The 23,323-nt window shown below is 44.6% G+C and overlaps 2 protein-coding genes across 3 annotated transcripts in view; one reads left to right on the top strand and one right to left on the bottom strand.

The window, feature by feature from the left end:
- The window catches only part of BARD1 (BRCA1 associated RING domain 1), an 80,781-nt gene extending 77,817 nt beyond the window's left edge, over window positions 1-2,964 (top strand). The window contains exon 11 of one of the 2 annotated variants that reach the window (XM_073306728.2): window positions 2,595-2,964. In XM_073306728.2, the coding sequence (XP_073162829.1) occupies window positions 2,595-2,706 (112 nt within the window). In that variant the 3' untranslated portion in view covers window positions 2,707-2,964. The remainder of the gene's footprint in view (window positions 1-2,594) is intronic. The other variant, XM_073306727.1, reaches the window with a different exon arrangement.
- Window positions 1-23,323, bottom strand: part of VWC2L (von Willebrand factor C domain containing 2 like) — a 125,090-nt gene that overhangs the window by 12,869 nt on the left and 88,898 nt on the right. The window lies entirely within an intron of this gene.

Here is a 23,323-nt window from a genome sequence, read left to right as displayed (position 1 = left end):
TCTATGTGCTGGCGATGGAGGAATAAGGTACTCCCAGTTGTACGTCATCAGATGGTAATTCCCAGATTCGAGCCACACTACCTATCTGGAATGGTTTGCTCATGAAATGAGTGTGTGAATTTATATGGCATTTATTTAGTTCCTGCACATTTTGTGGGTATATTATTTAATATAACGTAGGGTAGATGTGGTGGATAAGATAAGACATTTGAAAAACAACCCCAGTGTCATTCGTATATGCTACAAGACATTGAAAGAGAACTCGATACTCTCTGCCTATCCTGTCCAACGCTCCTTCTTTTGTATGTCCTATTTCTCCTTCCCTTGTCTTTTATCCTTCTCATCTACTCCTCCAGGTTGTCTCCCATCCTGTTCATATTTCCTTCAGCTTGATAATTTTACAGATTGACCCTCAAAGTGCCTCTCCCACTATTAGGGATGGGGCAGAGAGGAGTAACCTTGCATTTTCCTTTAGAAGAAGGTCGTGTTTGGTTTTGATTTCTGATCCCTGAATTAATAAGAGCTGCCCACAGAATATTGAAAAGGTCAAGGCCCCATACCTCCATAATACACCCAATGTGCAGTAACAGTAGGAGACATTAGCATTCTAACACACCATTCCTATGACCAAAAAAAAATCGTAAATAAGAATGGAAAATGGCATAAAATGAAGTCAAACTTCATGACAAATGTTGTTATGAAACTGGAGACATGGAACCAGAGGTACCCATTCTCATTATAGTGCTCACAGTGTAGTGTGACACATGCATTATATTAGCAATGTGTTCCATGAAAGAAACAAAAGGCATTTCTCTTTTGTCCTCTCCCCATCATGTAGCCTATGGGTGAACCTCACTAATGACTAGGAGACACCCTTCAAATGACTGATTTTTGTGAATTACACCCTGGTCTTGCACTATTAGGTCAATGGAAATTTTACTGGTGACTTCAGCGGGACCAGGAGCAGACTATGGGTAAAATTCTCACAGTGCAGAGGCCAGCACAAATTGTATGCACTGCTTAAATCCCATTTAAGGCTTCGAAATACATCTTGAGTGGGACTTATGTGATGCAAAGCCCTAGCACCGTTCCTCTGTAGTGGGGGGGGGGGGTAAATTCTGCCCAATGTGACTAGCTAGGATATAGTGGGCAGGACATGTCACATGGCTTGAGTTCTATTCCCAACTCATTGCCCTCTTGTCGTGACCATGGGCATGTCCCTTTGCCTCTGTTTGTCCTCCTAGACTTTGTCTGTTAGTAAACTCTACAGGGCAGGGATTCAGAGTAGCAGCCGTGTTAGTCTGTATCCGCAAAAAGAAAAGGAGGACTTGTGGCACCTTAGAGATTTACAAAGGTATTTGAGCATAAGCTTTCGTGAGCTACAGCTCACTTCAGCAGATGCATACAGTGGAAAATACAGTGGGGAGATTTTATATACACAGAGAGCATGAAACAATGGGTGTTACCATACAGACTGTAACAAGAGTGATTAGGAAAGGGGAGCTATTACCAGCAGGAGAGCGGGGGTGGGGAAGAGGGGGAACCTTCTGTAGTGATAATCAAGGTGGGCCATTTCCAGCAGTGGACAAGAACAGTAGGGGTGGAAATAAACAAGGGGAAATAGTTTTACTTTGTGTAATTTCCCCCCCTACTGTTCTTGTCCACTGCTGGAAATGGCCCACCTTGATTATCACTACAAAAGGTTCCCCCTCTTCCCCCGCTCTCCTGCTGGTAATAGCTCCCCTTTCCTGATCACTCTTGTTACAGTCTGTATGGTAACACCCATTGTTTCATGTTCTCTGTGTATATAAAATCTCCCCACTTTATTTTCCACTACATGCATCTGATGAAGTGAGCTGTAGCTCACGAAAGCTTATGCTCAAATAAATTTGTTAGTCTCTAAGATGCCACAAGTACTTCTTTTCTTCTTAGGGCAGGGATTGTCTCTTTTTATGTGGTCTGACTACCTCACAATGTATTCTGTTCCTTCATTTTGACTGTTGCAGCTTAGTGTTAGTGATTCATGGTAATACCACAGGGTATCAGAAAAAAGAAAAACAATATTTTATGCAGTCCTAGGAAGTTTCACAACAGGATTCAGCTATGAAAGCTTTAATGAGAAGAGAGGCAAGGCGATCAATTATATGAATTGTAGTAACATAGCACCGAGGAATTGTATATGAATTGTAGTAACATAGAACATTTAATAGTGGGCCCGGACCTCACTGCTCTTGGCCCCTTTCAAACACAGAACACAAGACAGTCCATGCCCCAAACAGCTTTTCAGTTCCACCAATCACAGTTTGTCTTTTGCGCCATGTTGGTTAGTTACATGAATCATCCAATCAGACAAGAAACATTAAAACTAGGCAACACAGCACAAAGTTCTGGGCACACTGCAGACGTTCTCAATGGAGTTTTGGCAGATGAATCCCCTAAGTGGGCAAGTGGGACTTAAGTGGGGCATGGTCTTGAATTTCACCAGGAAAAAATTCCCAAATAATTTCAAAGACTGAATACATTTGATAATTTGTTGACCTGTTTTCAAATGGAAGAATAAAGGCAACATTCCCTGAATAGCTTATTTGTTGCAGTTTTTTCAGGCAACTCTGGAAACCATGGAAGAATGTGACCCTTTACAACGACCCCACTGTTGACATCTTCTCTGTCTTCGATGCACGTGACCCAAGTGGGCTCCATAACTAGTTGATTGATATTTCATACACTTCAGAAACCTCCCAAGTCTGGCACACAAAACATAGGTGCCCCAAGAATCTACAGAGGCTAAGGCACTGGGAGAACTTGAATTACAAGTTAGTCATTCTCCCTTCCAAATAAATCACTGTGAGAGCTTTATGTCTTCGGCGCTTACTGTATTAATTTTATGCATGAGTGCTTTTTTTCTTTTTTTTGTCATGTGAAATATATCACTAGCCTACTAGAGCAAAATATCATTATATCTGAAAAGGGATTTGGTCACTTACACATTGTCACCGAGGATCATTGCACATAGATTATGTAGGGCTGTACCATGCAATTTTTCTTGTGTTTATTAAGTGATTATAAATGTTGAGCAGAATGCCTTAAGGGGACATTTAATGTCTTATTGTAGTGACATTTCATTTAAAATATGACCCACCTGGGGCGGGATGTGGCTGCCGGGCTTTGCTCGAGGGGATGTTTTGTGAGCAGGTGTCTATAGCCCTTTCTGGCCTGAATAAGCAGATCTCCTTTGCGTTCCTATGTTTTCTCTGTTGTTCTCATGCATGCATACTGGAAGGTGGCACAGTCTAGTTGTTAGAGACCAGAACTAGACATGAGGGCCTCAGGGTGGGTCTTGGCTACTTCACAGAGTTCCTGTGTGACTTTGGCTAAGTCACTTAGGTTTTTATCAAAGGGTCCTTTGGTTTTGGGAGTCTCCCTTTTTAGATGTCCAGCTACACTTGATTTTCCGACGTGCTGAGCACTCAAAGCTTCTGTTGGTTTCAGTGGGTACCAGGGTACAAGGATGGGCCAGAAAAGTGCTATATAAATATGAAGTAGTAATATTTCCCTTGGAATATTCACCCTAGTATATGTACTTGCACCCAAGGAGGAGGAAAAGAGTATTTACACAGAGTGTATGCTTTTGCATGGTGTGCAGATCTCGTCTACCTACCATCTACTCCTCTCTCTGTGGGAGACAGCAGGGACATTTCGTTGGGGCTTTCCCTGTCCATGATACCCCCCAGCCCAAAACAGCTCTCATGTAAGCTGCCTTCTCCTAAGGAAGATGGCTTCACCCCTGACAACCAGGGTTAGATTCTTGTATCAGAGAGAAGAATTAGAGGTTTCTAGCAGCCCAACCCTTCCCTCCCACCCTGAAGAGGGCTGAGCTATTCCAGCTCACTCCTCTCCCCATCTCGTGATGAGGAGAAGGAGAGGAAGGGGTGGCCTCTTGTCTTCTGAAACTTTTCCTCCACAGTGTTTGCAGGTGAGGACAGTATTTTCCAGCCTGATGTTTTGCTTTCTGTGCCCCCAGCCTTGGCTGCTCTAGAGCTGCCCACAAAGTGACTGGAAATAAGATCAGGGTAACTTTCCTTGTACAATTTGCTGGTGGTTGTGAACAGAGACAGTATTGATATCCCGGACAAGATGTGAATCAAAGCCAGGCTCCTACTTCTTGCTCAGGAGTTTAGTAGTAGCAATGGGGGGTGGGGAGCGGGACATTTGCTAAGTCCTTTGTTCCCTAAAACTCAGCAGGAACTAGAAGTGCTCTGAAGGCAGCAGCAGTCATGAATCCCTCGTTCAGACTGAGACGGACTGATGGCTCGACTGAAGGTTGCTGGGAAATGGGGCCTTTGACAGCCCATGAAGTTAAGTAAACAAGGCAAATGGGGGAATCTGAGATGTCAACACCCTGTTCTCCCCTTCCCCCCCAAATACCCCAAAACAATGAGTCTCTTAACTGTTTGAATCCAACCTTCACAGTACATTCCATAGCTCACCTGAGTACACACAATTGGCATCATAATACTATGCACTTCTCTGACCTCTTCTCAGCCAAGGATCTTACAAACATTAACTAAGCTCTGTAAGTTTGGTAAGGTGGCTCGTTGACTGCAGCAGGGAGGTTACTGTACCTTGCCCATGATCACACGGTATCAGTTAGTATCGGAACTTGGAATGGAACCCAGGGGTCCTGTTTCCTGCTGCTCTGATCTTATACTGAATCACAGTCTTTCCCCGGGGCTGAGGGAGGAAGAGCAAGGATGACTAGGATGTATCAAAGAGAATTGCTCCTAAAAGGCACTGCTCTTTCAGAGTGGTTTGCCTTGTTGCTCATATTCTTTGAACAAAAGAAGCAACCGTATCCTATTCCACCAGATGATGAGTCAGAAGATGTGTTACGCTCCAGCTCTGCTACAGATGTGCCTTTGTGATCTTTGGCAAATTAGTTAGCCTCGCTCAGCCAGATTTTCAAAAGAGCTCAGCTCCTATTTTGGTGACCAAATCAGTCGTCAGATTTTCAGAAAAGGTGTTCAGCGCTTTTGAAAATCTGGTCATGTCTCCCTGTTGGACACTGTGCTCTTTGGAAACGCTGGCCCCAAATTGTGCATGCTCAGCACTTGAAAATCTGGCATTTTGTTCCTCAATATCCCCATCTATAAAATGGAATAAAAACGGTTGTCCACATTTGTAAAATGCTTTGAGATCCGGGGATTTAAAAAAAAAAGACTTTTTAGCTGTTAAAAAGTGAAGTGTCTGTGATTTGTTAATCAAAAAGACTGCAGAGAAGGGAAAATATATGACTTCTTATTTGTAGAAAGTAAACAATCTGAATAAACTACCTGCCACAAAAGAAAAACAACTAATATAAAGATATAATGTTGTTGTGAGATGGTTTATAATATATGAACCATGAGAAATGAAGCACAAGTGATTTGTGACCAAGAGTGTAAAAAAAAAAGAATCCCTGTATTACATGGTTGCATATTTGTTACTTTTATTAGTTTTATAATATATGGCCGGACCATTTTGCTTGCAAATCACTTTTGTGTAACACTGCATTTTCCTCCCCAAAGTGAGCTTTTCCTATCAGTTATGTGAAACACAATTCCCTGCAAATGGCTAATCCTTGAACTTTATTAATACCTCGTGTTCTTCTAAATGATCTGCATTAGCCCAGATAATAAAGCTCTTGTTTTGCTATTATGTATCCACCTTATCTCATGGGCTTTCCATAGCAGAGGAAGGATGAAAAATCTGTTAATAAAAATAATAATAATCCAAACCATAATATGGTGCATCAATAGTAATGTGATTTTTTTATACCAGCTGCTGCTCTTTGGGAATTTTCAGAGGCCACATACTAATCTAATAATAACCTCAGTCCATATTTTGACGTGATCTATCATACCAATATTGAATTTTCAGCCCTAATCATTTTGATATAGATGGTGCACCGGAATAACAATAGTCTACAGAAAATCCCTAGGTTTACATCCGCACCCTAGCATTTTGATCAGGACACATGTTTTTTTGAGGTTTGTGTTTCAGCTTGACCTATGTTATTTATCACCAATGTATGTAAAAAATTAAGCATTGGGATACTGTAACATTTCTGCTTGTAAGTAATTCAATTGTAGACAATGGGATATTAACATATGACCTGTAGACACAGGTTCTTCATGTGAAGATTCTTAGCATTGCTTGTATTGAGTTTAAGATCCAAGCTTGCCCCCATTGAAATCAACGCCAGATCTGGCACTAAAAATATGATTTCATCTGAGGTAACTGTGTGCCTCATTAACTTTCATGCCGTTATGTCTGTTCCCCAGGCCATGTAGCCATATGAAAAAACATTTTAATACTTTCTTGTTTTCTAAAATGCTCAATTTCTTTTCTCTCCCTGAACCAAGCTCCCAAGTGTTAGATTCTTCATAACAGAGCCTTTAACAGCTTTTAATGATAAGAGAAAGGCTATGACAGCTCCAGCATCTGCTACAGCAGAGCCCCAGAATTGCTGACCATTGATCCCACTGTATGCATTGGCTCGAGAGTGGAAGTAATTTCCTCCTTTTGATGTCCTTGGGCCTCATAGAGATGGAAAAGCCGGGCCGACGTATTATAGTCCAATGCCCGTTTTTATTCCAGCTCGAAAAACGTGACACAGAGTACTAAAGAGCCCCAGTTACACGGTGAAACCTGCTTAAATGAACAGGTGCGTAATAAAACCTGTAACGAATGAACCTGCTGCACACCTCAATGCCGATAAATCCTGTTACACGACAGAAAATGTATCAAATAATGAAAACGGGTAATCTGACCCTGATAAATGCCTGTTGTGTAATAATTGGTGCCAAGACTATGCATGCAGTGAAACTCTTACACATTTAATTCCAGGTGAAAGAATTGAGTTCACAAAGGAATGTGGGGTTCTCTACACCTCCAGCAATGCATTCAATAATTTTCTCTTGTATAAGGAGATTGAAACAAATCATATTTGTTTGTTCTAGCGGGCAAGGAACCAATGTGTACTAAATAGACTGACAATAAGCACCTGTTTAACTTTTATAGTGTCAGTCATCCCATTGCAATGTATAAAATTAAGCACGAGCTCAATCCTGAATGCTGAATGTTCGGGCCTGTTCCAGTGAAGCACTGAAGTTTGTGACCAGCTTTAAGCATGCAAGTAGCCCCATTAGCTTAAATGGGATTACTCATGCATTTAAAGTTAAGTGGGTGCTTTGGTGCTTTGCTGGATTGGGCCAGAATGCCCAGCACCTCACAGGATGCCAGCCCCAGAGCTTGCAGGATCGGTGCTGAAATCAGTAGCTTTTCAAAGGTATTTAGACACCTAATTCCCTTTGATCCTTTGAGTTCTAGTGATTTAGATGGGTAAGTGACATTTTCAAAAGTGATAGGCACTTAGGATCCTAAGTCCCATTGACTTTCAGTCTCTGGCCCTGCCATAGCTGTGCAAGGAAATACTACCCCACCATGGGATGCAGGCATAGCGCACATTTACAAAACAACCTAGAACAGGCTGGGTGACTCTCAGCATTGGGCACATAATCTGTTGCACCTAATCTGCACATAATCAGCACTGGGCACATAATCTGGGTGACGCTCAGCAATGGGCACATGCATTTGATCATCACCGGGACATAAAGGGTCACATTTTCAGTAGTGGCTACTGCTGTGGGATGGCTCAGTGGTTGGGAGCTCAGTTTGTGACACTCTGGGCCTGGTTCCCAGACTTGCTCAACTCTGCCAGGTCCAGCCAGTGAGCCCTCAGCAGGTGCCATTGCCACCACACTCACTCAAGTGTAACTTGTCGCCCCGAAGTACTGCCTCACCTCAGGAGCAACCCAGCGGGACACAGGCGAGTGGTCGTGTGCCTGTCCCAATGCTTCGCCAGCTCTGCAGCTCAGCCATTTTACAATGGCCCAATTTGGCTTGCTCAGTGTGGCTCATGTTAGGAGACTACATCTACTAACCTCAGACAGTATCTATTTCCCAGTAAGACACCTTAATGTTCACTTGTCTCAACTTGTTTGAGCCCTTTCTTATGTCTGGGGGGGAAACCTAGTATGAGAGACTTCCTGTTGCTCTAGCAAGAAGAGCCGTCAAAACTCAAGCCAATAGTTAAAGCCAAGATTTTTCAAAAGCAACTAGGGACTTTGGGTGCCTCCATTTTGGGGTGTCCAACGTAAGATGCCATAAAGAGGCCTGATGTTCAGAAAGTTCTGAGCATACACTCTTTTTTGCCACCCCTCTGCCTACAGCCTCTACTCTAGCCTGTAGGTTGGAGCACTGGTCACAGCTGTCTGCCTGACTTGTGTGTGGTGGAAAGTTTGGGTTCCATATCAACCTGGTTACCTTGACTTGTCCCTGGTTGACCCACATTATGCCCTCTGTAATGGTCTCTATGAACTCCCCCATCATCCACGAGTGGCCATTCCACCTACAGTCCCATTAAGGTAATGTTGAGCTCCTTCCCTTTCCACTTTGCAAAACCTTGGTTTATAGCTAAGATGGTGCGACGCTAATGCCATTTTTGTCCGAATCAGAGACTACCATTTTCCTTGTGAACAATGCTGGCCGAACACTGGATATAAAACCCATTTGTAAATGTTGTTACTTTCTTATCAAGGCATCCAGCCCTCCTTCAATATATTGCTGTCATTACCAGTACAAGCAGCTTGTTTCAGGATGGATTAGAGATGCTGTGGGGTCTGAGATACTCTGTGGGTTTTCACACCCTGATGGTAAACGTGTTTCTTTTTCAATGTTTGTAAAGGAAAAGGGGAGGGAAGGAAATCAATCATGCACTGCGTTTTGGCTAGCTATAAAATTAGCAAATGTCTACAGGACTTTAATAGTCCAGCACAGTAAACTTGAATCCAGTGGAAGTTAGGGGAAATTTAAAGACAAGAATTATACACCTGCAACTGAAATAGGTCCCAGTGCTCCCTTTTTGCTCTCAAATTCCTCTCATGCCAATAAAATACTAGAAGAATATAATGGAAGATTGGATCTTTGGGTATTATAGCATCTTGACTTAGAAGTGCTTTAACCTTGGCCTCATGCTTCCTGTGGGGCCTGTTGTCTTTGCTACATAAATACCAGCACTAGCAAGGAGCATGTTGAATTTCATCTAAGGAAAATTAAATATGAAACCATCACAATCCCATTGATTCTGAACATGTGCTATATACGTTAAATTGAACTTAATGGACTGAAAAACGAGCATCTCACCACATATGTGAGAGAATTATTTGTTGCTCACATATTTATATTGGTCCCTTCCCCCTCCTTCAAAATACATGTATCCATCTATGGGGGCAGACAACACAGAAACTATTCTATTAGCCTGCTATGACTCTGTGCCGACTCCATTTCAGATCTTTTTTTTTGTGTGCGACCGATGAGAAATTCTCCTGGGAAGTTCTTTGTCTCAAAAAGCTTTAATGGTAAAAAATAATGCAATGGAAATACAGGAACAGAGTTGACATCCAGGGACTCCAGCAGGATTGTGCTTATGAAGCGAGCAGATGATGTTTGACTCCATCAAGCCATCTCAATGGTAATAATAACACGTTATTAAGACCAAGTCATTAATTATTAATTAATTAATGGCCCACTCTTAAAAACATGATTAGTATTTTGCTTTGGAAAGGCTATAAACCTCTAATCAATAAGGTTTAGGAAGAAACTTCCTAGTGTTCAAATGATCGTATACCTACCTTGTCTTGCACCTTCTGAATCAGCTAGTGATGACTACAGTAGGACATGCAGCCTGGAATTTCCTATGTTCTTAACGTGAACATCACACTGGTGAGTATTAATATAACCCAGTTCTATCATACTGCTTTAATGTTATTGCCTAGTATCTCTTAGGTGAAGCTTTGCAACTTTTTTATTCAAACTATTTAAGTGTTATATCGTACATATTCTTTATAGGGATTTTTCCTGTGTTTTGTTGACCACTTGCCAGTAACTATCGCTGACCCTGGCCAGCGTCATGGTCACAGGCAGATCAGTTTTTGTAAACCAGTCCCATCTGCAGTAGCCTGGTCTGAAGTGGTTCCATTATCTGGACCCTATATTTACAGCTCCGTGGTGTTTATCATTGTCAGTCACTGGCTGGGCACGTGTTACTTCAGTCAGCCCACAAGCATTGTCAGCAGCATTGTTTGTGTCCTCAAGAAACAGGCAGCCAATGCCCTCTTTGGTTTTGTTTAGATGTTTGCTGTTCCTCAGGAGTGATAATGTCATATGACTACATTGGGTAGAATTCAATTTTTTTTATAATTTCGATGGAGAATAGCTTTTTTTTTTTAGGCCTTTTTTATTTTTACCAATTTAAATGTTCATGTTTGTGCAATATTATGGCCATGATGTCAATTTGTAGTGATTTAAATGTTCACAGCTGTGGGGTATCAGGCAAGAATTATTTCATGACAGGAGACACTGCGATTCCAAAAGTTAAAGTTTTATAACCGTCAAAACAGAAACTGTCAACATCACATGCCAAAATATACAAAGAAAATAGCCATAAATCAAACTCTCATAAGTTCTCAAGCAGTTTTCTTACTTTGCTTAGCTGTGAATTTTGATCATTAGTGATGGAAATATTTTTTCATCGGTTTGTGTGTGTACGGGGAAAGCGATGTTTACTGACATTTGCCAGTAAAAATCTAATCTTTCCAAACCTACATATGACCTTCGTGCAGCCAGCATAGCTGCTATCATCACAACCATGTATGTTGCTATCCCTTTTTGCTTGAAATCGAAGTCTCTCATATGTGCATTGAAGGTATAAGTTTGGCACTCACAATATTTTTCCTGTTCTACTTTCCTACTCTGTAGAGTCTTTTGTAATTTTTTCAGGACTTTGGGTCCAGATGCTTGTTAGAGCATGACACTAATTTTTGTTTTCTATCCACCCATAAGTCTGTAGACTGGTGAGCCTAATAAAGCACCATGAGATGCGTGGCAATATTCTAATCACTGCAGAAAGGTCCCAAATTGTATTGGTTCGCATACCACTTTCTTTAAAGAATTGATGTTAGAAATAACATATACAAATTTCTTCTTTTATGCACATTTATTTTTAGGCCTCCATAGGATAACATAACTATCCGTTGAGTCGTTGTGAAGTGATAGAAACAGCTACAAATATGGTTCAGAGCTCTTTCTGTTTATCACTGGGTTCAATCATAACTGGGATTCGCAATCTGTTATCTTCCAATTTTTAAGTTCTCAGCCATTTGACTTTACGAACTACACCTGTGCCACGTAAAGCTAGAGCAAGGCATATATCGATGCCAGACCTTTGCGATAGCAGCGAGAACTCAACCAATCAGCACCCATAGTCTACAGGGAATTTGCATACAACAATTTCATTGGTTGTATGAGGGAGAGTGCCCAGATGGTGGTCACTTGGCCCAACTGCCAGACACATGCGATAGCATGTGCTTTCAGCTACTAATAGTAAATAAATGCCTCAGGAAGGCTAAAGTGTTCCATTATAACATAAAACCGCTCAGGTATTTAGACAGTTCATCACAAAGAAACACAGTGAAGCAGCCATTATTATTACTCGGCTTTCGTGATACACAGATTACCAGGAACAATTCAATATGTCACACAATGACATTGACACGTTTGGGTGTGTGTCGATGAACTACATTCCGCCGCTTTTAAACGTGTCTAACGAAAGTGTGCAGCTCCTGCTCATTCTGAGCTGGCTCTTTGTTGAACACTGATGAGCCACAGTTCACTTGGCTTCCCTTTTATCGAATTTCAATCAAGGAAAATATGAAGCGTTTTGAGTAGCTCTTGGGGAAAACAAAATGTGGAGTTAATGAGAAGGGAACACGTGTGCGAGAGGGCCGGGGGAGGTTCTGGTGGAGTGGGTGTGTGTATGTAAAAGGCAGGGGTCTCTGGTAGGGGATGTACATGTATTTCAGGGCAGGGGGCTTAGAGAAGGGTGGAGGTGGGAAAGACTTGGCTGGGTGTCAGGCAGCAGGTTACGCCTCAGAAGCTCGGGCTCCCTCCCAAGCAGGGCTGTCTACAGTGCTGGGTGAACCACTCCCTCTGCTCGGAGGAGGCTCAAATTGCATCCACCAGCTGAAAAATCAAGTCACTCTCCTTAGCCCAAGCTTTTTATGCACGTGAGCGACCATCACCAACCCTCAACTTTCTTGCAGCAACGGGAGGGAATTCTTCCCCATGCATCCCCCGCAGCAGCTTCCTGTGTGGGGACTCAGAAGCTGGATATGAGTGTGCAGTTGTTGCCAAGAAGGCCAATGGCATTTTGGGATGTATACGTAGGGGCATTGCCAGCAGATCGAGGGACGTGATCGTTCCCCTCTATTCGACATTGGTGAGGCCTCATCTGGACTACTGTGTCCAGTTTTGGGCCCCACACTACAAGAAGGATGTGGGAAAATTGGAAAACGTCCAGCGGAGGGCAACAAAAATGATTAGGGACTGGAACACATGACTTATGAGGAGAGGCTGAGGGAACTGGGATTGTTTAGTCTGCGGAAGAAAAGAATGAGGGGGGATTTGATAGCTGCTTTCCACTACCTGAAAGGGGGTTCCAAAGAGGATGGCTCTAGACTGTTCTCAGTGGTAGCAGATGACAGAACAAGGAGCAATGGTCTCAAGTTGCAGTGGGGGAGGTTTAGGTTGGATATTAGGAAAAACTTTTTCACTAGGAGGGTGGTGAAACACTGGAATGCGTTACCTAGGGAGGTGGTGGAATCTCCTTCCTTAGAAGTTTTTAAGGGCAGGGGGTTGGACTAGATGACCTCCTGAGGCCCCTTCCAACCCTGATATTCTATGATTCTATGACTCTCTGAACTCAGGGCTCCATGTGGCTGCAGGTTTTACAAGTGCTCTGAACCAGCCCTGTTCTGGATGAGAGGAGAGCTGGGGGTGTTTTGCTCATTCACCTCAGTAGCTTGAACTGAGTAAGGCAGGGCCTAGCAGAAAGCCACCCAGCTGCATGCCCAAGGAGCGTACAACATCTGTCTGTACAGCCACTGTGCAGAACACACCACTAAGTAAAACTGCTCTGCCAGCATGGTCAGCAGCTGTTAAGGCTGAAAGCAATCGGGAGAATGCCTTGTGGTTTGTGGGCCTTTTCTCGTGTCCTGCAGTGGGTGTGTGTGTGACAACTGGAGGGAATGTGAGTTTTTTTTTATAAAGAGTTTTTAGTGTCCCACTTCCAACAAGCTCATGTCCGACCAGTGGCATGCACACCACAAATTGGGACCCTCCACACTTTGCCCTTGATTGACATGTTTGATATTGGTTCTGTCTTGTCTGCTAACCCATCTGACGGTGCATAGGCAGGGATCGGCAGGCTGTGGATGAATTGATCTATGAAAGAGCAGCGCCAAAATCAGCCTCTCGTGAACTGCGGGCCACCACGTGTTATTAACACCTCAGGAATCCACGGGGGAGCAAGCAGAGCTGGCAAGAGTGAGTATACGCTGACTCCAGCCACCACTGTGCCACTCACTTGACTTATGAGGGGAGGCTGAGGGAACTGGGATTGTTTAGTCTGCAGAAGAGAAGAATGAGAGGGGATTTGATAGCTGCTTTCAACTACCTGAAAGGGGGTTCCAGAGAGGATGGTTCTAGACTATTCTCAGTGGTGGAAGAGGACAGGACAAGGAGTAATGGTCTCAAGTTGCAGTGGGGGAGGTTTAGGTTGGATATTAGGAAAAACTTTTTCACTAGGAGGGTGGTGAAACACTGGAATGCGTTACCTAGGGAGGTGGTAGAATCTCCTTCCTTAGAAGTTTTTAAGGTCAGGCTTGACAAAGCCCTGGCTGGGATGATTTAATTGGGGATTGGTCCTGCTTTTGAGCAGGGGGTTGGACTAGATGACCTCCTGAGGTCCCTTCCAACCCTGATATTCTATGATTCTATGATTCACCTCTATCTGATAAGCAGTGGTGGCAGACAGGGTACGAACTGCATTTGTTTTTTGGTGCCGCAATTTTTGGATGCCTTTAATGGAGCCTGATTTTTGGCACGCACTGAACACCTACCCTCAGGGTTTTCCTTGGCCCAGCCTAGACTCTTTTAGGGTTTTTATCTGTCTACCTACCTACCTACCTACCTATCTATCTAATCTGATAAATGGATGAATATGCTGTAGCTTTTAAACAAGAAATTATCGGCACTTAGCGTCATGCCATCAGAATGGTCATATACTGTATCTCCTTGGTTGTTTTTTATTGGGGAGGGGTGTTAGCTAGCCTTCAGTGCATTGCAAGGGCAGGACTGGTTTAACTGAATATGACTGTAGTATGTAGGATTGTTGTAGCCACGTCGGTCTCAGGATATTAGACAGACAAGGTGGGTGAAGTAATATTTTTGATTGGACCACCTTCTGTTGGTGAGCTCAAAAGCTTGCCTCTCTCTCACCAACAGAAGTTGGTCCAATCAAAAATATTACCTCCCCCCACCTGGTCTCTCCTTGATTGTATGTATTTTTGTCTTTTCCCTTTAACAAGCAGTAAACGGAAGGAGAGTCTTTCATGCTATCTGGTGGATGGACGGTACAGTCACAGTGAGACTTTGCTCTTTGTGCGCATGCATGTTGCTTTATTATGTTTTTCAGACGCACGGCTGAATAGCTTTCACTGCAGTGATTCTGGCCTCCCTGCTGATTGGGCTGACAGCTCGATCCTCAAGAAGGTCAAGTAAAATGGAACTCAAGTCATTATGTGCCATTGAAGCAATTACACGCTGCTGACTCAGGGGCATAGATAATCAGCAGTCTGGGTGCTGACCGCGGTTGGTGGTGGCTGAGGGACGGATGAAGGGAGTTGCAACTTCAATTTGTTCCAGTCTTAGTCTGTTTCAATAAGTGCCTCTCTAATGCTGTTACACAAGGATGAAATATGCCTCATCATGCTTTGCAGGTGACACAAAGCAAAGATCGATTTCCACAGGAGTGTGGGGAAAATAATCTCAAATTCTAGATAACCACATATTAATAAGGCTCTGAAAACAGACAATACTGTGAGGCAAAGCTCCTGGGACTGAAGGAGATGTGAGGTACTCTCATTAAAGAGGCGAGAGAAGATGTATGCTCACACCAGTACGGGGGACAGGAAACCGGAGCCCGTTACAGCTTGAAAAGTTTGAATAAAGCAAACTGTATTTAAATTTAAAAAGCAATAACTTACCAGCTCCCTGTGGAGTTTCCTCTTCTCTCTTTCTGTCACCTAGGTCCCTGTGTGACTTTGCTGCAATTTCTCGGTGGTCATGTTTTCCCTCAGACTCATTTTCTCTACTTATCAGCCTTACGAAAAAATCATTTTTTTCTGTAAAAATCCTACTTGTCTCCCACACACCCTCCCACACGCTGCCTCAGTCTCTCTCTCTGTCTGTCTCACTCACCCCAACTCCATTTGCTAATCTCTCCTATCTCTGTCCTCAGCTCCATTTTTACCACCTTCGTCTCTCTTTTCATTTTCCCAAGCAATGTCCTATGCTCTCCACCAACTCCCCCCCACTTCCCTCTATCCCCTCAGCTCACCCTGTGCTCCCTTCTCTATCCACTGAGCTCCTTCCTACTTCTCTCCCCTCTGCACTCCCCCTATGTCCCCTCAACGCCCCCAAGCTTCCCCTCCATCCCCTCAGCGCTCTCTCCATCCCCTCAGTTCCCCTGGTGTTTCCCCTCCATCCCCTTAACCCCTGCACTGCTCCCAGGGCAGTTATGAGACCGACGCTATAAATGGCACAAAGAGGAGCAGATCCCCTGCTGCCTGTTCTGAACCTGGCTGTCTGCCATCTTTTATCCATGAGCCTGGGTGCTCTGCCATGCAGGGGAGGGAGATGTCTGAACCCCCTGGCCCCACTGCTTGGGGCTGGTCACAGCCCTGGAACCACAGGGCCGAGAGGCAGGCTTGGCACAAGTGGGTGAGGGGTAGGCAGAGCTCTGGCTCCATAAGCCTGCACACTGGAGCCCGTTCAGAAAGGGCAGTAATCTGTGCCAATAAGAGGATGGGCACGTGCGGCCCCTCTGGAGCAAGGGGGAAGCAGAGACCAGACTGTGATTCTGAGAGTGACACTCGAGTTCCTGCATTGCCCCTTGGGATTGCTGGATCACAGGGCTACAACCCAGCCACTCCATAGCTGCTAGATTGATCTGAGCAGCATCTGCTGACTATGCCAGCTCCTAAATGCACGCCTGTCCAGCTCCCTAGACCTCTCCACCGGAACGCCCCTGCAGTCACATTAGAGATACCTCTCCGCCTTGGGTTTATGGACATACACAGCTCATAGCAAGGATTTACCTTCGCATCCTCTGAGCACAATTGCAGGTGCAGAGCCCTCACTGAAAACCAGGCATTACGAAATCGAGCCATGAGTGTCAGCTTTAGAGGAGGAGAAAGGACAGGTTGATAGTACAGGCTGTGCTCCTGGATCTAATAACGTATGTATCAGACACCTTGCTCTTGAGATAGCAGATCCTGGAAGCCCCACACGAATCTTTCAACAAGATTAAAGAGCTGCTATTAATTGCTATCGATCATGGGTCAAGAAATTAAATTGCATCTGCAACTGTATCTCTGAAAGGCCGAAGAGTAGTTAATGGGTCTGCCTGGCCCAGTGCTGTGATTAATTAAAAGGGGAAGAGAACCACAAAATATTAAAATAAATAAATACGTTGAGATGTGTGTGCTTATCTTTGGAAATATACAAATGAAGAGACTAGACAGCTCACTAGAAGGTAAAAGTCTCAGTTTAATGCTTCCTGTCCTGGAAAATTGTTAATAAAACTCACTGTGCACTACATTATTATTAGCATTTATTATCAATGGGGCTTGTGCTCCTAAAACCCTTAGGTGCTTCTGAAAATCTCCCCCTATATGTATTACGCTAGCATCTAACCCAGATCAGGACCCAGATCAAGGTGCTGTACAAACACATACTGAGATACAGTCCTTGCCCTAAAGAGCTTGCAATCTAGGCCCCCATTCAGGAGAGCATCCCTACTCAAGACTGTACTTTATACATGTGCTTAATTTCAATCATGTGCTCAAGTGTGTTCCTGAACTGGGGCCTATGCAGCTGAGCCAGACAATGGATGGGTGGGAACACGGAGGCATGCCACAGTGACTTGCCCAAGGTGACTCAGTTGGTCATTATGCAATGTTGTTGTAGCCAGGTCGGACCCAGGATAGCAGAGTGACAAGGTGGGTGTGGTAATAAAGCTTGTCTCTCGCTCTCCAACAGAAGTTGGTCCACTCACCTTGTCTCAGTAGCTCATTAGCAGCGTTGGGCCCAGAGCCCAGGCATTATGACTCGCCTATCCATTAGGCTGCACCGCCTACTCTGAAGATACTGGAATGCGTTCCTTTTCCACGGCTATTCAAATGTTTAGCTGGCCAGGGATGTTAACATGAGCTGGTCCCGCTCTACTTTGCTGAGATGACTGCAGGTGTGTCCTTCTGTGACGTGCTTCTATCGTATTGAAACTGCTCAGAGCAAAGAGCAGCAGATAGATTACTGTACAATACTATGCAAAATACCGACCGACTAGGGATGAAGAATTCTGGGGCTAGTCAGCTAGGGACAGCTTGTGACCAGATCCTCCCCAGTGTGTATCCCCTACTCAGGAGCTGGCCCAAGCACTGCTCCCTGTTCACGCAAAAGGGGGTGGGCAAGAGGCAGGCCCATGGCCACCTCACTATGCAGCTACATATGGGCGCAGACACTTAGCCTGGGATTTTCGAATGAGTGTAAGGGAATTAAGCACTCAGTTCCCACTGGCTTGCCATAGGAATTAAGCATGTAAATCCCTTAGGTCCTCTTTGAATCCAAGCCTTAAGGGCTACCAGTGACTGCATCACCCTTGCTGACAAGGAAGTCTGAGGACCAATGGCACAGATCCGTAAAGGTATTTAGGTGTCTAACTCCCACTGAAATCAGTGGGAGTTAAGCACCTAAATACCTTTTGAGGATCTGGGCCAATGTCTCATTGTGGTGGTGAGGTTCTTCACATGTGACAGAGTTCTACATTGGTGCAAACCTGCCTCGTAGCTACCGGCTGTGACCTGCAGTGTGAGAACGCAAGCAGTCATTCTGTTCACCTGTAGTTCATAATAGATAGGGCTCCCGTTTACTGAGCATGACCCTGCCTTTGGACTCCCCTATCTGCCGACATGGGACGTTTTGAAAGGGGAGGTAGGTAAAAGCTGTTGAGCCCTAGCAGCAAGTCAATATCTTTCTTACTCAGCGTTGGCGATAGTTGGGCTTTGGAGGATCCAAGCAAGAAACCAATTGTCTGACAGTCCCTTTTCATAGAAACTCGTAAGCAATGCCAAGGTGAAGTGGTGGCAGTCCATGGTGCCAGTTAATGCTAGCGAGCAGGGCTGAATGTAACAGATGACTGCCTAAGGATGTGTCAGCTAAATAGTCATTCAGCTGTGTTATTAGTCATGCCCTTTAAGTGAGATGAGCCAGAACCACAAGACACATTAGAAGGATTTTTAGTCTATGTGGTTTTTACATACGCCATATTGTGTGACACAAAGAATTTATATCGCTACAGCAAATGCCCGTGTCCATTGAATAATAGGAATAACTCACAGTCTGCACACAAAGGGCTAGATGGTGCCTTTAGACACAGCCCTGAGCAAAAGGTGTTGCCTTAGGCTGCAATAGGACTCAAAGATACCCTGCTACAGGACAACTTCTCCCCTGCGCCTGGACTCATACCGGTAGTAATTACAACAGCCCAAGGATGACTCTGCTGTGTTGGGCCGTGCACTGGAAGGACAGAGGCAAGGTTCTGCCCACCCACTCCTTGCTCATTACTCCATCTCAGGTTGGGGTAAATGACCCGATGTCATCGGCTTACTCCCGTGCCAGTGTGTAAAGGGAGGTAGTTCTAGCTTATGAAGGACTGTAGTGCAAGACACACGCTAGACCCAAATGAGATAGGAGGGCCCAAGGACCTACTTCTTAGACTGCACCATTTGCCTTTTGTTTGTTTTTAAACTGAAGAAATAACCCACAACTCAAAGCATCATGTATTTTTATGTATGTAAAGGCCATGGACCATGGATCTCCCTGCCACTACAGATGGGCACAAGCCCAAAGCCTTTAGATGTAGGAACAAGCTCTTGGCACAGCCCTTCCCACAATAACAATGGCAGAAGAACACCCTGGCACTGTAGAACAACAGGAATAATCCAACAAGGGGAAAAATTACCCACAAGTAACATAAAATGAGGGATGGATGGCAAATACCATCCTTCCGACAGAATTAGGCCTTATTTTGTTATGTCAGTGCCCAGCTAGCATGGATATAATCACTTCAGAAATGTATAAGTGAAGGGCTGGTTCTTATTTAAGCTTGTGTTCCTTTACACCATGAAAGGGGCCACAGTGTAAATGCGGTTCAAGTCCAGCCTATGTAAAAGGCTCTTCCTGGCCAGTCCATTATGTAATCCTTTAAATTCCGTTCTGTGGAACAAAAGCCCTAATTTCACCCAGGATACTGTCATCTGTTTTTCTGATCGCAGTAGCCTCATCAGAAACCAGTGTTACCTCTCTGCTGAGCAGTGACAGATGTCCAGGGCCTTGCAGGTCAGCTTCCCTCAGGAGGAGAACTCAGAGATGTGGGGTCAGGGTACGTGCTAGGTGTAACTTGCTTTCTTTACACTCTCCACCAGTCCTGGAATGGGGTGGTCAAATAGCATGCAGGCAGTCCCGCCTTCCAGGCATCTCAGTCCAACAACAATGCCTGGATCCCATGGAGCAACCCTGTCACAAATATTGACTCTAATCAGAACCAAGGGATAACGCAAACTCTCCTGCTCCTCCCATACCTTCCTCTTACCCGTGTACCCCAAATCCTGCATAATCCCAAACTAGCAAGACATCATGCCTTCCCAAGAGGCAAAACTTGCTCTCACACTAAGCTGATGCCCAAATAAATGTGTTAGTCTCTAAGGTGCCGCAAGGACTCCTCCTTGGTTTTGCTGCTACTAACATGGCTACTGCTCTGAAACCTCTCACACCAAGAACGCTACCTCAGAAGACTCGCTGTAACACCAACAGCTGCTGCCACCTGTGATAACAATATCAGCTGCACCGGGCTTTAAGCTAGCTCTTTGTTTCCATGCTACCAAACCGGAACAGCGCTGTGAACGTTGGCTTTGTCCGCTGCTTCCAAGTCAGTTGCTGGGTAAACCATAGTACAATAAAGCTGTCTTGCCTACGAGCTGCATGCTCTCAATTAGCTTACCTCACGATTTTATTTCTTTTGAAACGACTTCAGCCACTGAGCACTCCCTCCCACTCATGGCACAAATTATCTCTGCTGCTTAACATGCCCTGTCTGTCCCTGGCCCTAGGTTACCTCCCCGGCTATTTCCCTGTCAGCCTCACCAGCCTTGTATTACTTTATTCTGCCTCCCAAACCCCAACTTCCCCTTGGGCACTTTCTCGGTGCCTTTCTCAACTCCTTGCTGGTTCATTGGTGGCCTTTCCTTGCTGCAGCTGGGCAGCTTTTGGTTTGCGTGGCTATTGAGCACTAGAGGATACAACTGCAGCCTCTGGAGTGGGCAATGTGTTAGCAGCAATATGCTGCCCGCAGGCCTGCTTTTCACAGGGGCCCACATCCTCAAAGGTATTTAACCTCGTACATACCTATGAGAAGCTCAGCCAGGAGCCTAATACAGGCGAGAAGCTCACTGGCAGGCCCTGAGGGTGACTGCCTCTTGGAAGTGATCAGAAGCATGGCCGGGCTTCACTGTATCTCCCTGCAGCAAAATCCATTTTTTCATAACCTAGGAGCACGGCTTGACTACTAAGTTAAGCAGCTTGTTAATTTCCTCCTTTAAAAGCGCGACACCATTTTTTCCTAATATCTCTCTGCCAAATGATTTTCCAAAATCCAAGTTAGTAGTCCCCGCATTGTTTATCAAGCCACTTCTCAACTGGCTGGGGAAGAGAGACACGGTCAGTCCCGTCAGCCCTTTTTCACACCCAGCCGCCCTTTACTCTGCGAGGTGTCCCACTGAAATCAACCGCACTACTCACGGAAGAAGGGATGACTCCATGCAAGTACTAGTGTGAGAGTCTGGCCTTTAGGAAACAATTAACCAGCATGGGCTGGGATATAGATATGTCTAGTTTAATTAATAATATTTTGCACGTGTATTGCTGTACATGTTCCAAGCACTGTACAAACATTAACTACATTCATTCATCTGCAATTAATTAGTGTAACTACTAATTAGGGTAAATAATGTGCCTCTCCTTCTGTAGGTACCAAATTGATTTTGTGAACTGAAAGCAAATTATTCCTCTGATTAGATGGCATCAGGTTTAAAGTGGTACCACAAGGGGAGTGATAGCAGTGGGGTTAAAGGAAAGGCCCAGGCGTCAGGATGGTGGCGTTCACAGCACTACCATAACTTTTCAGTGTGACCTTGGGCAGTCATGTGACCCCCTCTGTGCCTCAGTTTCCCCATCAATAAAAGAAAGATCTTGCTATTGACCTCCTTTGTAAAGCATTTTAAGAGCTGAGTATTTTATTAATGTCTGTTAAGGGGCTCCAAGATCCTTGGCTGGTAATCGCTGAAGAAGTGCCAAGGACAATTACCATTTTGGGACTAGTCAAGCGCTTCCTACCACAGTACAAGACCTATGGAGTAAATCTAGTGTCTTGTGTAATTCGCCATCCTATAGTTTGAATTACTGGGCTTTCAATTCACTGAGCCAGAAACTAACTTTGTCGCACCTGGGGACATAAGTGTGTAGGCTAGAGTTGAAAAGGCACGAAAGCAATTACAAGTTCAGGAGCCATCTTGCAACCAATAAACGAATGTTCAAGAAAAGGCTGCAGCAAAGTGCCGCAGCTGGTATAAATCAGCGTCACTCCATTCACATCAGTGGAGCTAAGCCAGTTTACACCAGCTGAGGATCTGGTGGTTTAACCTACTCCGCCAGAATCCAGGCACTCCTCAGCTATTTACAGCCACCAGGTGAGCTCCTGCAGTCTCTTCTGCACAGTCTTTACTCAAGCAAAACCCCCCGGCGGAGATCCCAACGCCCGTGCTGTCCTGTTTCATTTGGAACTGGAGGAGAGTGATGAGCTGACTTGTAGTTTGGGGGACGAGTGGCAGAGTAAAATACACCAAAAAACATTTTTTTTTTGCAGGTTAACACACTTTATATTTAACAAAATAATTTTTAATAATATATTTTTACACATCAAATATTGTTGCTTGAACCCCGTATTTTTACAGTCATGTTTGGGGTTTTTGTCCCATTCTTTTTTCCAGGCACACTGTTGTTTAGAGCGTTTTGAAACTGGCTAGTCATTGCCCGCTAGCCGCTTACAAGTAAGTGTGATGGTCCCTTATTTAACAGTAGCAGGGTACATGGGCCACATTCTCAGCGGGTGTAAATCGTAGCTGACGTCAACAGCGCTATGCTGAATTCTGGCAGCTGCGAATCTGGCCCCACTAAAACCCAAATGGGGAGGAAATAAGAATACAGTGGCAACAGGCTGGTTGCAAACAAAGGATCTGAGCCTCCTACCATTGATGCCGAAGTGGGCCAGAGCCTCAGCTGGTTTACATCAACATGGCTCCATCGATTTCGGAGGAACTGTGCCAATTTAAAGCCGCCGAGGAGCCGTCCCTAAGAGTTTTGCCATTGACTCTAACAAGAGCAGTTTCGGGGCCCAAAGTCTTAACAAAAAATTCATAAATAAAAAAGCAAACCATGGTTCAAAAGCCGTGACCTGGTTACAATAGAACTGTAAAGTGGCATTACTGTTTTGAGCAGGTCTGTCACAGTATTGGGTTACATCTTCAGGAAGATAAACAAACAGGTGTCAGGGCTACAAAGCCGGAAAGTAACTCGCTTGCAGTGAGGAAAAGACTCTCTCTGGCTGCTAACCAAGACCACGGAGCTGCCCTCCTCCAGGCAGCTGCTTTTTGAAGATGGCTTCTCAGTGTATGCACCCTTTGCCCTAGTAAGTCCTTGATATAGCTCTTGGTGTGCTTAGCCTTTGCTGCAGAATTATTACATCTTGGTGTCCCAGTTACATGTTCTCATGCCATTCCCCTAAGAAGGACACGGTAGCTCCTTAATAATGGATACGTCATGGCTCTATTAAAGGTTTTCTCTGTGTTTCCACCCCAGCCACATCATTTATTTTTTATTCCCACGAATGTGAATTTCAAAGCTGGCACTAGGCTACCTTAGTGCAAAGGAAACCATGTCTCTCCGTGCACAGAAAGCCTGGAATGCCTCTACTTTGTGTGGGCATGACTAA

This window comes from Lepidochelys kempii, chromosome 11 (assembly GCF_965140285.1).
Source record: "Lepidochelys kempii isolate rLepKem1 chromosome 11, rLepKem1.hap1, whole genome shotgun sequence".
Lineage (NCBI taxonomy): Eukaryota > Metazoa > Chordata > Testudines > Cheloniidae > Lepidochelys > Lepidochelys kempii.
Note: the sequence above shows the minus strand (reverse complement) of the source record. Positions and strands in the feature narration are given on the sequence as shown.